Source organism: Desmodus rotundus, chromosome 5 (assembly GCF_022682495.2).
Source record: "Desmodus rotundus isolate HL8 chromosome 5, HLdesRot8A.1, whole genome shotgun sequence".
NCBI classification, from domain to species: domain Eukaryota; kingdom Metazoa; phylum Chordata; class Mammalia; order Chiroptera; family Phyllostomidae; genus Desmodus; species Desmodus rotundus.
The window spans coordinates 20,902,598-20,918,682 of NC_071391.1; the positions used below are offsets into that span (position 1 = coordinate 20,902,598).

At 45.5% G+C, this 16,085-nt stretch overlaps 1 protein-coding gene across 1 annotated transcript in view; it reads right to left on the reverse strand.

Moving 5' to 3' along the window:
* Positions 1-284: 284 nt before the first annotated feature.
* The window catches only part of TRIM44 (tripartite motif containing 44), a 112,774-nt gene continuing 96,973 nt past the window's right edge, over positions 285-16,085 (reverse strand). The window contains exon 5 of the mRNA XM_053923792.1: positions 285-4,931. Within this exon, the coding sequence (XP_053779767.1) occupies positions 4,904-4,931 (28 nt within the window). The 3' untranslated portion in view covers positions 285-4,903. The remainder of the gene's footprint in view (positions 4,932-16,085) is intronic.

The following is a 16,085-nucleotide window of genomic DNA, read 5'->3' on the forward strand; positions in this document are numbered from 1 at the left end:
GTTATAATCTACTTTGCTCAGAAGATTTAACCTAGGCGTGGATCGTTTTACTTTGAGAAGAAAACACATCAGCCTATCTCTAAATAACAGTGACTTTCGGTCTGTCCGTTTGCCACTTCCCAGAGATCTCCTAAGCCACTCCAGAGAGATCGGGACTAAATGAGTCTCCCACATCTACTAGCCCAGACACCAGCACCCCCAGCATCCCCACAGTTGAGAGTGCAGACTACCATGAATATTTACACCCAGCAGGGTCCTTTGTGCCCAACTCTGAGAGACAAATGGTATTTCCAGTAATAGTTTATTGATTTCCAAATGCACAGGGGCGCTGAGTCCAAACATCCTGGGATAGCGGTAAATCTCTCTTACAAAATAATTTACAGTATGAAGATGATATACTGAAACATTAACTCAAATGTGTAGTTCCCTCGAAAGATCGAGTGTTCCCTTGTTTAATGTAAAGGGTAGAAGGGGAAGATGACTGAGGAGGGAACCTGACCGCACAGGAAAGCAGGCAGAGGACAACGGGTTCATCAGCCCTCCCCACCCGGGCAGAGTGGTCTGTCACTGTAGAAAGACTAATTGGATTTAACTCCCATTAAGTATAAATCTATTGTCCCCCCAAGGTCATATGAAGCCCAGCATGGCCTCTGTGGCATTTTTTTCTTTTTCCTTTTTGCACCAGTATACTTACAACTGTCTTAATTCATTTCCATTTTCCTGCTCTGATGCATGTTTCTGGTGTGTTCTCAGTTCCAAATGATACTGTTTTACGTGGCTGGCCCCCATAGGGCAGGAACTGCCGGGGCCTTCCAGTGCTTACAACAGGCTGAAGTGGGGGCTCCAGAGACACAGCTGGGTAAAGGCAAGGAGAGGAGGGGTCTCCCCTCTGGGCCTTCTTTTTCTCTTAGGGCTGGGCTGACTCCATTTGTTAATAGATTTGTTTTTTAAACAGAAAATTCCAGATGTGCTAGGCACATGGCAGACATTGCGACTGACTTTCTTATCAAAAAGCACACACTGAACAGCCATCATGTGCGTGTGAGACTTCAGGTATTGGCAAGAGAACGTCTCCCAGGTGGGCAAGAGGACTCCGAGGCCCTGCCACAACTACAGGTCGTGGATGCTGCAGCTGCGCCCTCAGGCTGGCCTGGCGTGGTCAGACTCTCAGGTCACCAGGACGCCTGGGTGTCCCACTTGCCCGTATCATTAGACGACCTGGAGAAGGGCTGGAGCGCATTTCCTTCAGGGCTGCCACCTTGGCTCAACGCCTCAGGATTTGACAACCTTTGCCAAGGAGCTGCTCTTCACGTTAATGTCTTGTAAGCCCCTGAGCTCCGATTATCTGGTGGCCCTTGTAATCAGGGCTGGCAGAAACCTTTGCAGTGGTATGAAAAATAACGAGGGGCTGCTCTGAATTTCCTGTAGTGCTCGCATCGTATGTGTATGTGTGCACATACACGTATGTAAATATCATTTATGTGCACACACACAACAGGGAGCAGCAAGAAAGGCTACATTCACTGGACTTGAGACTGCCCCACCCTCCCAGAGCTCAGAACTGGCTACGTTTGCTAGGATATGAAGATTCCCTTTTCTGCAGTGGTACAACAGACATTGTCAAACACGGTTACAGAGACGACACCCTTCCCCTTTGCTGTTGCTGAGAAGTTCTGTACACCTGAAGGCCCAGAAATACTTTAGTTATGGGGGTGGCACCAAAGGAAAGGCTCCCCCAACTCCTGGGGTCAGTCTGAACTTAGCAATGTGCACTTAATGCACCTGCTAAAGTGGAAGAATAAGGCTACTTTGATGCTATTTTTGAGCCCCATCTACAGCCGGGAAATGTAACTTTGAAACAGAATTCATAAAGTGGGATGGCCGGATGGCAGTGGGGGAACCTGACGCCTTGTTCTCCCTCTGTACTTAGATGTGTCCCACGGGCCATGGAGTTAGGGAGGACTGGGTTCAAAATCCGGCTCCATATTTCCTGGCTATGTAAGTCAAGGTGAGTGACTCTTCCACTCCAAATCTGGTTTATCACCCGAGAATGGAGGCCTAGTACAGGGCCTGGTTCACAGTGAGGCCTCTATATAGGTCCTTCTCCTTCTTGGTTGCCAGAGCCGAGATTCCAAGCATTTCTTGGAATTACCCTGAATTTAATGACATCAAATAAATAATAATAATAATTAAAAAAAAAAAAACCCGCTCGGCCTCCAGACACCCAGCATTTGGTTGGAAGGCAGCCACAGATCCATGATGGAACTCAATTCATCCTGAAGACATTCGCTACCCTGCCTCTCCTGACGACGTGTCCCCAGGGATTTCTACAACTGCCTGCAGACAGTCAGGGTGCACTTTCAAGCATAACTTGTGCTGTCCTGGCAGGAGGGGGCGTCGTCATGCTGGGGTGTGGGGCTGAGCGGCAGCTCCTGCTCTGGGGGAAGCTGGTGCCACTGCAGGAAGCACCCTAGTTCTCACACTGATTAACGCTGCCGGCAGGAACTCAGGAGCTGGGCAGAGCTGCTGCACTGTGTCTAACGCCCCCTGGTTGAAGTCTTATCAGGTGCTGAGGACAGCAGGAACCCACAGCGCAAGTCTGAAATCCTTTGTAAGAAAGAGCAAAGGTGCTCTCCTTGAGGACTAGAGGGATATGATAATTTATTGAGACAGGGTGGTATGTATTTTAATATTTCTGTTCACATCCACTGCACAAATGCTTGGGTTTCCCAAATACTGATTTAAAGTAATAACTGGTGACCAGATATGGAGATGCCAATGATCTGTCCATTGCTAAGATAAGGCTACTATTTAGAGATTAAAAAATAATTATTTGGAAAAGATAACACAAGCTTCCAAATCCTAAAGTCTTCTAAATCTTCTGGAGTTTAAATTCTTATTTTCAGAGTGACTGTTGGGTCTTCTTTAAGGGCAGCTCCGTTGGACATGGTTGGGGGTTGTCATTTGTGGGACACCAGGTTCTCCAGCCTTTGCAGGCAGGTAGGTAAAGCACCAGAATTGTCTTAGTCGCTGGCTGGCTACCAGTTTGAGAGAAAAACACCTTTTTCTCCTTAACAGCCCAAACTCTTCTCACATTTATAAATAAGCCCTGACATATTTAGTGAGCTAAGATGACCGTAACGCAGAAGTATATATCCCTGGTAGCTTCCTGGCATCAAAGGAATGATCATTTAACAGCATGCACAGAACTGAGCAATTATATAAATAGGATTACTAACAATAAGTATTGTTTCTGCCTCAGAACCATACTGCACACACACAGATCGGCTGGCCCTAACGCTCTGTGACAGGTACAAGGGAGTCGCAGGCAGGCGGGCAGGCAGGGGGAGAGGGGTTTTCCCTGGAGCAGGTTCCTCTGGTCCTGCCTCAGAGGCACGAGAAAGCCAGGCCCAGAGTCAGCAGCAACCCCAAGGTGGTTAGGACACAGATCCAATTGTACTTCTCAGAAATGAACACCTGATACCACTAGAGGCAGAGCAGAGGGAGCACATACCCCCACTTGCAAATAAGAATTACCTGTGAGGCTTCCCATTTCATCTTAACTGCACTGATGTGTACGCACATTCTAGTTCCTAATATAACTGTGTTTGTTTTATCTAAAAATAAGGTCACCCCCCGACTCCAAACTATTTGTTAAGTATAACTGATGTTCCAGAAGATGCAGGGTTTTTAGCTTGCAGTTTGGTATTTCCGAGGACATCACTCCTCGTTGGAGCAGGAAAAACCTGGTTGTAAGGAAACAGGAATTGGGCGTGGGGAGAGGCCAGAAGTCCGAACATGATGTGTGTCTGCTTGTGTTCCTGCAGAGGACAGTGGGGCAGGGGGGGGACCTGAAGGCCTGCCTGTGGGGGAGCCATGGGAAGAGGGTTCCAGCTGGAGTACAAGCAGTTCCATCTGCTGAGACGGAGCTTGGGGCTCCGTTGGGCACATCCCAAGTGACTAGGATTCTCCCTGGGCTGCATTTAAGCCAGATGAGGCTAAGCTGGGGGAGGAGGAGCAAAAACTCACATTGAAAATTCCTGTTTGGTAATATATATTCCAGCCTTTCATGTGACTAGATTCAGAGAACCTGCAGAATTCACCCAAATAATTCAGGTTTCATCAGCTCCTTTAGTAACTATTTTGGAAACTTAGGCAATTTGAGTTCAGAAACACTGATTTCAACTTTTAATCAGATCTCTTTGGTCCTTTTTTTTTTTTTTTTAAGGTGATTTCCTTTCTAGCTCTTCAATCATTTTTTTTTTCATTTCCACAGTACTGAATTATGAATCTGAAGTCCTGCGTAACCTCATATACTAAAAATATCTCTCTCTGTTTCTAAATTTTAACTCTTTCTCCAACTCTGTTTTCAAGCCATCCATCTTATTTCACGAAACCACATTTTCACGAAGGTACACTTGGACTTTTAGAGACTACGTATGTGTGTTCGGCTTTACTGGGCCCTCCTTTGTTTCATGCTTCAATATGAATAAAGTGGGGTTTTATTAGCACGTAGGGAAAATATCCTGACTGCCTTTCAAGATTATTCCAGATCCTTCTTAATGAGGCCATGCTGTTTGGGTATCTAATATTACAGGGGTTGGCTTTCCTGAGTAAGTTCAAAGCAGTCAAGAGGGATTACCTCAAGGACCCTTAATTGCTCCTGGCTGATCAAAGGGGCACTTTTCCTGGACCTACCACAACGAAAGGACGAGAAGCACAGTCAGCGAGCATACAACTGGTCATCCCTTGGAGAGACATGCGCCTGCTGTGGATCGGGGGATGTATCCGGTGGAAGGGCGTTTGTTGCCGGGCAGCTTTCACAGGAATCAGAAGCCGTTACGTACACGCTGTCACACACACACGAGGGAAAGGAATGGTTTCCACGGGGGATGGCAAGCCTTCATGTGTCCTCTTCTTCACTGGCACCGCTGCAAAGGAAAGGAGGACCAGGTGAGTTCGGACATGACAAGAAGGGAGGTGACCTAGTCACTGGCTGAAGGCAAGTCTCTGATGTCAGATGTCCCCAGATTCCAGACCCACTCCACCACTGCTGGGTGCTGCAGCGTGGCCGCAGCAAGTTACAGAGCCGCTCCGAGTTCTGATTTATTTGGCTACAGGCAAAATGATGATGATAAAACCTACTTTCTTGGAGGATCAAGTAAGACATACATATAAAATACAGAGCCTAATACACAGTAAGTGGAGAGCTATTTAAACAAGCATGGGTGGGTTATAATATTTTTTAACTTACTTGACAAAATAAATTTCTGGTAAAAATCAGGAGTTGGACATCCCCTAAGCCTTAAGCCATCCATGGTTAGGAGAGAAAGACAAAAAGGAAGCTATTATTTTGCACATCTCACCTGAAATAATGTCAAGGTTTCAACTCATGCCATGGAGACAGTCACTGGGTTCAAATGTCACCTCTTCAGAGGGGTACTGTATCTAACTAAGTAGGACCCCGATTATTCTTCATCTTCTGCATGTGTCTTTCATAGCCCTTACCACATCCGGTAAGGTGACTGTTATTTATTCTCCCCTCTACCACCCACTAGAGCATAAAAGAATAATAATACTATTTTATTTATCTACTGTTTAGCACTAATATTGTGCTAGGCGTATAGAAGTGTTTGATAAATAGTTGTCTGTAAAAAGTGAGTGAGAAGTAAACCAACAGGAAGGGAGGCAGGGCAGGCCGGCAGGAGGCAGTTGAAAGGAAGGAGCCGTCGGTCTTCACTGCCCTGACCAGAGGATCCTAGATGTCAGTGATATCTCTGTGGCCGAGAAATGAGTTTTGAGTCCCAGAGGAAGGCTGGGAGCTCAACTGCTCGGGGTCAGAGCCTCCCTGGCGTGGTGCTCGGAGAGAACATTGTTCATATATGGACTCGGGCAAGAAGGCAGGGCCAGAAAAAGAAAGGGGACAGGAGCGAGCACACGAAAAAGGGCAAAAGTAGCAAACGTGCCCAGTGTCTCCTCCTCCACTTGCAGCGGCCACAGTCAAAACCGTCACAAGAGCCAACTGGATGGGGTGCTTACTGGGTGCCAGGGCTCTGAGCTGAGGGCTCCTCAGCCGTCCTACCACTCCCCACACCAACCCAGGATGCAGGGACTATTGTTTTCATTATCCCATTTTCCACGTGAAGAGAGTGAGGCTCCGAGAGAGGTAAAACCCTCCACCACACAGTCAGGTGCGTGCTCTGGGTAAAGTCTGAGGGAGAAAGGCCTGGGGCACACCAGCTCCCAGTTATAACCTTGACATTTTTATCTCACAAGGGACTGTCTGCGTCCATGTAAAATCTGTGCTCTTTCACCTCCATTTGGTAAAGACTTTCAGGGAAAATACCCTAGGCCAGCAATTTTCAACCAGTGTGCCATAAGAATTTTTAAAACATGAAATACCTGACTATTTCATCAGGGGCACTGACTTCTTTTCCCTTAGATCATCAAATAAAAAAAATGACAAAAGCCAACACAACAGCTGTCTGGTGTGAGTGAATCAAAATTACAACTACTTTTTTTATCAGATTGGCAAAAAATATATGTATTTTTTGGTGTGCCTCAGAATTTTAGTAATTACTTTATGTGTGCCATGAGATGAAAAACATTGAAAATCGCTGTTCTAGGCTACTAACTTGTAGTACTCCTGCTAGGGGAGAAAATATTTCAAGACACAGAGCCTGACATTGAGGTAAGTGAACTCTAGGAGCCAAAAGAACCAATTCAGCAACCTTCACTCTCCAGAACTCTGCCCTATGCACTCCCTCTTCCTGACTATTGTCCGATCATGGAATGGAGAGAGCATGCTAGGAAGGGCTGGACAGTGAGCTGTCATCAAGGAGCCGCGTGTTTGGTGACATCTGTCCCCAAGGAAACAAAAGGCCTTTATGAAAGCGTCTCACCAGAGTCTAGGCACAGTTGGGACCGGCGTCATATACTCCCCTTTGGCATTACATCCAAAGCCAGCTCTTGTTGTTCTCTTGTCAATTTTCCTTCAAAAGCGGGAGGTCGAGCATGGTAACTGTGCCCTTTCCTCAGCTGCCATTCATTTTTCAGCGCGCTTCACTTGAAATGCATAGTTTACTGGGTTCACGAACCCACGGAAATTGTGTACAAAATTTTGTCTGTGTATTCCTTTGTCTGAGAGAGGCCATAATTTTCATCATAGTCACAAAGAGGCCAACAACCTCTCCCTCAAATGAGTATAATGAAGTTATAAATAAGTTCTTTTTGAGTTGCCAGGTTTTTTACTATAAGACTTGTAGAGTTGGCTTGGGGAAAAGGTCAGAAGCCATGATGGATAAAATATTTTTTCATTACCCTAAAAGAGATCTGTTCTTGGGTCTGAAAGACATAGTTCATCTCATAGTTGAAAAGCATGCGACCATGGAATTGGCATATCACTGACTGATTCTTCCATCTGCCAAGAGCTACTGACAGTCTGCTGTGTGTTAGGCATGACGCTAGGCACAGCACTGAGTAAGACAGACAGTAGTTGCCTGCCTGGGCTTTACCTGCTAAGTGACAGAGATTGACAGAGATAGACACAGTAGAGACAACGAGAGAGAGAGAGAGAGAGAGAGGGAATATTTCTCCCAGAAGAGCAACTTCAAAAAAGCGCACTTATTTTCATAATTAATAACATGTTTTTCACAATAATGAAAAAGAAAATGTATCTTAACTGAATCTGTAACACAGAGCTTTGCTTACGTTGTGTGTGGTTTCTCCTGGAGGGTTAAAGATATAATGAGAGTGAGAGCATCTCCTGAAAGCTCCTTCTTCACTTTGTATGGAAGCTGGTCTAGTCCACCAGATTTTATCTCAAGTGGTCTATAAAGTCTTTACTTTCTCCCAGGGAAGTAACCTGGCTTCTACCACAGCCATTATTCCTCCTCCTCTGAAGCATCTCCCAGTCACGCTCGGATTTACAGTGGGAGCGGTCCGCAGAGGTTATTGAAATTCTTTTTAAGGTCTGTTCTGTTGGGTTTTTTTTTTGAGAGTGAATAAGGTTAGACAGACAGCCCATTCTACAGTAGGTGTTTACCGTCAAGGCAGGCAGCATTATAAGATCGCTTTCAAGTCACCAGACTGACCCAAGTTTAAGTCCCCGCTGTGGCTCTACTGAGCTGCGGGGCCGCGGGTGAGTTACTCAGCCTCTCTGAGCCTCATTTTCCTCACGGTAATATTATCTATCTTACAGGGTTATTGTGAGAGTTTTCGGTATTTTATGCAACATAAATGATTAAAAATGTTGGCTCCCTTCTTTGACCCACCTTCATTCCTGTCCCTAATCAACACTTGCCTCCTCCTACCTTTCCTCAATGTTCCTAGTTTTGGCATCTGAAACACTACATCCTAGAGCAAGTACATTCCTACCCCCAAATGCTCTTCAAATATCTGGAGAGCAGCAGTGCCTTCTTTGCTTGCTTAGAGGAGTTTTGTTTGGTTTTTGTTTTTGACAACTCCAGACATAATGAAATACAGGTATCGAACAGAAAGAAAGGCTGAGTTCTACATTTCTGACCCTTTCATTTGACAGGTTTCTAGAAAAGTCAGCCCCTGCAAAACACTGATGGGGACAAATCAAGAGTGAAGCCAGGTTGGCTGGTGTCAGTCACAGAGAAACCGAGTTTGAGAGTGCTGCTGGATCTGAAAGCAGAGGTTTTAGAATGGGGTAACACATACCCTTGTGGTACATGACTTTCCAGGGAGTATTTGGGCATGGGTAAATTTTTTTAAGTAGAGGAAGAAAGCTTTTTCCACTTAAAAAGAAGATTTTATTTATTTATTTTTAAAGAGAGGAGAGGGGAGAGAGAGGGAGGGAGGGAAGTCACTGTGTGTGAGAAACATTGACCCACTGCCTCTCACAAGGACTTGACCCAGCTGGGAACTGAACCGGTGACCTTTTGGTTTGTGGGATGCCACCCAATCCACTGAACCACACCAATCAGGGCTAGGCATAGGTGATTTTAAGAGAATAAATGTCCAGATCCTCAACTTCCATATATAGTCTTTCTTAAAACAGACATTTCCGAGGACGTGCCTGTGCCCTCTCCTCAGCCACTCCCAGCTGTATGATGCCACTTCAGACAAAGACATGCACAGCCCTCGCCCTCCCGAATCTCACAGTGGGACAGTTGTAGAACGCTCTGCTTCTGAGAGGAACCATATGAGAGCAGGGCCAGAAATAGCAAAGGAGGCGTTCCCTCAGTTCGTCCCGGCAACGAACTCTTGACTATCCACGGACCAAAAATCCGTAGTTTAGAAGTGAGATGGTTGTCATGGGGTATACAGACATTGGCCTGTTTTTATTTGAATTGAAAACTAAAATCAGAGCTGGATCTGACAGAAAGCAAGACAAATTTGGCTGGATAGCTTGACCATAAAAGACATTTTTGCCAATTAAAAAGTGAATTTTATCCATCGTTTTAATATGCTAAATCTTCAGTGCCAAAGTTTTCACAAAAACATGTCAAACTCATACTACCTAAATATGTCAGAAATCACATCCTTTTCCACTATCTGAACTTGATGTATAATTTCAGGAGTTAACTTAAAATGGGCAAGGAGGCACATAATTTTTTCTAAATATTTTAGCGGTGTAAGAACAAAACATTTAGGTAAAGGAACTGAGAGTGGCTACATCCTGACTGGGAGGCTGGTGTGGCTGGCGTGCAGTACTTCCCTGGCTGGGGGCAGGGTTCCAGGGACAGAATGGGACTAGGGAGCCCAGGCAGCACGATGCTGTGCCCCCTGTCAGCTGGGCACACCGATGAGTAACCCCTCTTGTCCCATGGTGGTGCCTGTGAAACTGAAGGAAGTGTGAGAGGCAAGCTACAAACCCCAGTCACACTGCGCCCCCAGTCACCTGCTGATAAAATGATGAAGATTGAGAAGGGTTTCACTGCCTGACGATTTGTTTGACGGCCCATACAGACAGGCAGCTCAGACTTTCGGCTTCTGTCCCTGGGGGTGCAGGCTTATAAGAGGAAGTTAATAAATGAGGTGGTAGGCACTCTGACCTTGCAAGTGCAATAGTTTCTCTTCCTGAGAATATAATTCAACTTAATTTGGTTTGGCATCACTCATATCTGCTCAATCTTTGACTATTTATTAATTATTGCTGTAAAAGGATGATTCAGCTCAGGAGGATAGAGAAATTAGGGCTAGCAATGAGGGAGGAAGCCTAGAATCACCTGAGATTCAGAAAGATAGATTCAGTATTCTCCAAGAATGAAGCCACACAGGTATCATACAAGAAGAGGATTGGGAAGTCTCTATCATCATCTGAGGCTGTGGACAGAAGTAGGTGATCTCCCCGACTCGGGGTGTGGGCCACACACTCAGGCCCGGAAAAACTCCGCTAGACAGAGCAGAGCTGGCACCCGGGTCTCCCATGTCACCCGCGCCAACAGCCTGGGCTAAAAGTGAGGGGGTTACTGAGCTATCGGGAATCAGAACTTATACATTTAGCTGCCACCAGAGGAACGAAGTGAGATATAAATATAACATGAAGTAAATGTCCTCAATTCATCCTGGTTACCTGAGAAAAACGTGCAAGGACTTCAGAGTTCTAATCTGGGCGTTGCTGTGCGACTAGGACCCAGTTTCCTCATTAGAAAATTAGGATGCCTTGCGCGGTAAAATTTAGGGAAATTCCAAGCCAGGAAAGAGCTAAGCTCCGCTCTGACTTACACACTCGCTGAGCTAATTAAATAGCTCTCACCGCTACTGTTCACTCTCTTGCTTCCTGTGCATTTTTCTTTCCCGTTCCTCTCCACTTCAGTCTGAAGGTTGCCCTTGACATTCCAAGTTCTTTCACCTCTTTTTCTGGCTGGGCCCCAAAACCAGGTTGATGAATACACTGCTTGATCGGTACCTAGTACAGACCGATGGATAAGCTCTGGTATGAACAAAAAGCACCATCATTCCCCAATTCCTCATGTTCTTTTAAAAAGTCTCAGGTGACTCTAGTCTTGTTGCATCTTCCTACTCAAATCACAGGAAAGACAGAAAGAAGGGCTCTCTCTAAATCACATTCTACTTTATCCAGTGGTCCTTCTCTCCTTCAATAATAACCACTATTTACAGAGGGCTGGTTTAATGTTTCATGCTCTAAGTAATACACATACAAGGAGGACCCCCCAAACCAGAGTTTATTTATAAAAAATTGTGTATTCTTATACGTTTAAACTTCAGTCACCTCAAAAATACTCCCCATTTGATGCAGTACACCTATCGAGATGTTTTTTCCACTGCTCAAAACAGTTTTGAACTCATCGATTTTGATGTCTTTTAGTGCTTCTGCTGTTTTTTGTTTCACCTCTTCCACATCAGCAAAATGTTCCCCTTTGAGGACTTTTTTCATCCAGGGAAACAAAAAAAATATCCCTCGGGGAAATATTGGGTACGTAAGGAGCGGGGGGTCATGGGCATCACGGGGGTCATGGAGTTTTTGGTCAAAAACTAATGAATACCAGCACAGTGTGGGAAGGTGCACTCATAAATCACCCACCAAGAGATGGGCAAACACATTGAAAGAGTCTTCAAAAAAAAAATCACTGAAGCCGAGCGCAGCCTGTCACACCACCACTGGCTGGTGCACTGATCCAGATGGGTTCCCAGAACACTCACCTCGTGGGGGAGCCTGTACTACATGGGGCCCGCCCTCCGGAAGACAATTCTGGTATTTTGGGGGTCCCCCTTGTATACACTATCTCACCCAACCCTAACAGTAGCTTTTGGATAGGCATTATCACCTCCATTTTACAGGTAAGAAAACCAAGGCCGAGAGAAGCTCCACCACTTGCTCCAGGAACACACCTTGTAAGTGGTAGATCTAGCTTGTGCGGACTCCAGAATCCTCAGAAACGACCCTGGAACTTGGATAAGAGGTAAGAGGTGTACCTGTATCTTCTGACCCCCCGTTACTCACCAGGGGGTGACAGCCATTCACATTCTATGAAGCCCAATTTCACTTTAAAAACCAGGTAGTAACATCCTACCTCTGAGGGCTGCAGTGAGATGGAAGGTACATGTAAGTTCTTTTGTCAGGTGGAAAAATGCCAGGTGCAGTTAGGGCTACTAGAGAAGGGAATGCAGACACTGGGTTTCTTTCTCTGCCCTCGCAGCTGCCTCTGCCTCTGCAGACCTGTGGGGATGCCTCTAAAAGAAGCTTGGGTCCCTAGTGGTCCACACTTGGACCACAGCACCAAATTTGATCATCTCCATGCACCGTGCAAATTTCTTGCCGATTTTATGGGTGACTACCGTTCTCGCGCTGGGTATGCAGGCCTGCGTGTGTGGCGGCCTGTTTCTGTGGAAGGTGGGAGGGCACCGCAGGCCTGCTCAGGCAGCACCTTCTGCAGGGAGACACTTGAACAGAAGTAGCAGGCAGCGGGCTTACTTGCCTGCCTATGGCCTGTCTGTTCTTAGAGTGTCTTTCTTTAGGACTGAGTCTTCTCTTGCTACTGTTGTTGGATTGCAATGGAATCGTTTCCAGTGTTCTTTTTTTTTATATTCAAAAGTAAGTTTTTCCATTTTGTTGATCTGTACTTTCTGTAACAAAAAGTACTGCTTCTATAAAAAAAAACCTACGGTATTATCCACTGGTGATAATCAACGTTAACACACGGGAGTACATCTATCTGTGCCCCGCCATGCATGTGTGAAAATATACATCTCACAGGTGCTTTCACAGTCTGCTCTTCTACTCCACCGGCAACCAGGAACGCCCTCCTTACCACAAATGGTATTTCTGGAAGATGGAGATTCATGACTGAATTGTATGGATTCACCTCACCCATACTGGCTGGACACAGGTCATTTACACCTTTTCACTCACCTCTGGGACACACATCCGTGTGGACGAGTTCTTAGGTTTACCCTTATTTCCCCCCCAAAAGTTCCCAGAAGGGAAACTCCTGGGTCAAAGGGCAAGATTCTTATTAGAAAAACTATTTTTCAGAATAGGTTAAGATTTACAGAAAAATTACAAAGATAATACAGAGGGTTCTAATATCTACTTTCCTCTGATAATAACATCTTATATTAGTATAGAACATTTGTTACAGTGAATCAATATTGGTACATCAGTATTAACTGACGTTCACATTGTATTCAGACTTCCTTAGTTGTTCCCTGATGTCCTTTTTCTGTTCCAGATTTCACCCAAGATACCACACTACTTGTAGTCATCATGGGTCCTTCGGTTCCTCTTGGCTGTGACAATTTTTCAGACTTTGTTTTTGATTCCAGTGACAGTTTTGAGGAGTACTGATCAGTTATGTTTAGAGTGTCAATTGGGATTTGTTTGATGTTTTGCTCATGATTACGCCGTAGTTCTGGGCCTTCAGAAAACCGGGGGTAAAGTGGCATTCTCGTCACGTAATATCGAGGGTACACACTACCAATGTGACTTAGCACTGCCGATGCTGACCTTGACCACCTAGCTGAGGTAGTGTCTGTTAAGGCTTTTCCTCTGGAAAGCTACTCTTTTCCCTCGTCCCATACCTCTGTGGCAGGAAGCCACTAAGGGAAACCCACACCTAAGGAGCAAGGAGTTACATTCCCCCTCATTGTTGAGGGTAGGGTATCTACATAATTATTTGAAATTCTTCTGAACGTGAGATTCGTCTCTTCCCCTTCATTTATTTATTCAATCATTTATTTTTTATCAGTATGGCTCAAGGATATTTATTTTATACTTTGGGTTATAATCCACTACTACTTTATGTGGTTGTTCAGCTTGCTGAGCTCAGCCTTTGGGAGCTCTTTTGGTCAGCAGCTATGGCCCTTTGAGATTCCCCCATGCATGTGTGGTATGTATGTATGTATGCAGGCATGTATGTTTTTATTTATTTACTTATTTACTTACTTATTTATTTATTAGCACTTCCTTACTTTCAGACACTACAAAATGCTCCAGGCTCATTTTGCATATTTCCTTCCCCAGTCCTAAAATCAGATGGTTCTCCCACCATCAAAGGACATGATTTTTAAAGGGATTTGGTGTATTACTGTTAAGCTGCCCTCCCAGAAGCATCTTATGCTCACTTACCATCCGGACTCACACAGGTATGAGGACGCCCCTCTCCCCACACCCTCGCCAACCCTGGGGCAGTTTCAGCACGTCTGTGGGGATGAGATTGGGGCGGGGGGGGGGGGGTGTTTCTCCTCTCTGAAATAATTTCCACATTATTTCTCAGTTTCCAGTTGAATTTCAAGACAAAATGCCATGGAGGCAGTAAGACCAAAAGAAAAAGCCTTCCGTTTTTTCTGCATTTCTGTCAGCCTTCCCCAACCTCCCTCCCTCCCCCAGCCCTGATGGGTTTCTCATAACTGCCCACCCCTGTTGGGAGGGCTGAAGAGAACCTTCCCAAAGGCTCCATTAGGGCCCAGGCACCTCCAGGGGGTGGGGGTTCAGAAGCAGAAAATAGCTAAGGGTTTGTTTAGCAAGCTTCCCTGCTTGCTCTCTGTACCTTCAGGAAATCCATCCAACCTAGTTTCATCTTTTATTTTACAAGTGAATAATGGAAACCAAATCCCTTTCAAGCAGTTTCCTTCCACAGAAATCTTAAACATAAGATTTAATAAAATGCTGGACTCCAAATTGCCTGTTGCCTCAGCTTCTGTATCTTCCAAGTTACCACAGGAAGAGAAAGAAGGTATTGATACACATACTCTTGACACTAATCTCTAATCTCTGTATGAATGGCAAACTTTTATTTATTTTTATTTTTTTACTGTGTCCCAGATTAGTTCTCAGTGGCTTTTGAGTCCCATGATGTCCTTGAATTGAGGTCCGGAAGTTGCAGAAAGTTTCAAATTGGGAGCCTACCAACTCTCGACACCTAGTGCTACTTCTCATATCATGGAGGGTTATGGATGCGGATTTCAGAGCTAGCAACACGAGGTTTATGCCATTTACTAGCTGTGGGATTCTGAGTTTGGTGTTCCGGCCTGGAAGTGGAAGACTACTGCGTACCTGCCTGGAAGAGTTGCTGGGAAGGTTAAGTGAGGATTAATGTACACAGTGCCTGGCATGCTGCTGCCATGTAGAAAACGCGCAAATACAGGTTATAGTCACTTAGGGACATCACACGAAGAACTCAAAGCTAAGAGGCTGAAAGTCATACAGGGAGTTGACGGCACCGTGAGACAAACCGGGAGTCAGAATCTCTGGCTCCCGAATCCACCATCAGGCCTGCAAGCCCCGTTTTCTCGAAGAATGCCAGTTAGTAACAAAAGAGCTAAGGTGGCTGCTACACTGGCCCTGGAGGCCCCGGCTGCCATTCGAATGCGTTCAGTTCCTTCTCAAGCCTATTCCCTTGGTGTTAGATAATAGCCATTTGTTAGTAATGACAGTGGAGGGCAGCCATTTATTAAGTGGTTTATATGTGCAAACCATCGTGCTCAGAACCTGGGAAGCACCATCTCCCTCTGCCATTGGGTCCACCGGCAGGTTCCGTGGACTCCCACTGCACAACCTGCCTGCCATCTGTCCATTCCTCTTCTCCACGCCACTTGCCTTTTGACTAGTGACTTCCTACTTCTACTCTTTACTTCTGTTTCATTTGCAAACAGCATTCAGAGACATATTTTTTAGATGCCCAATGGCTTATGTTACTGCCCCACTTAAAAATCCTACACTGGCTTCCTCTAACCTTAGAATAAAGCTTGTGGCCCACAAATCTGCACATGATTGTCCCCCGCCGACCTTTCTAAGCTATTTTGTGCCACCTCCCAATCACGGTGGCTTTATTTCTGCCCCTCAAATCAGCAGAGCATGTTCTTGCCATGAGGCTTTTGCATATGCTGTTCTGTCTCAAAAGCTCTTCCCATCACTAAGCTTCCAAAAGCTTAGAATGATTGGCTCCTTAACATTCAGGTCTCAGCTCCAATGTCACCTTCGCAGAGGCCTTCCCTGACCAAGCAGTCTCGAGTGCCCACCCCACCCCTAACTGCGTTAGACGGTTGTATTGTCTTCCCAGTGCTGATAACTATCTAAAATTATTTTGAGACGGTACGGGTCTTTAACTATTTTGTTGCCCACTGTATCACCAGCACCTGATAATGTGCCTGGC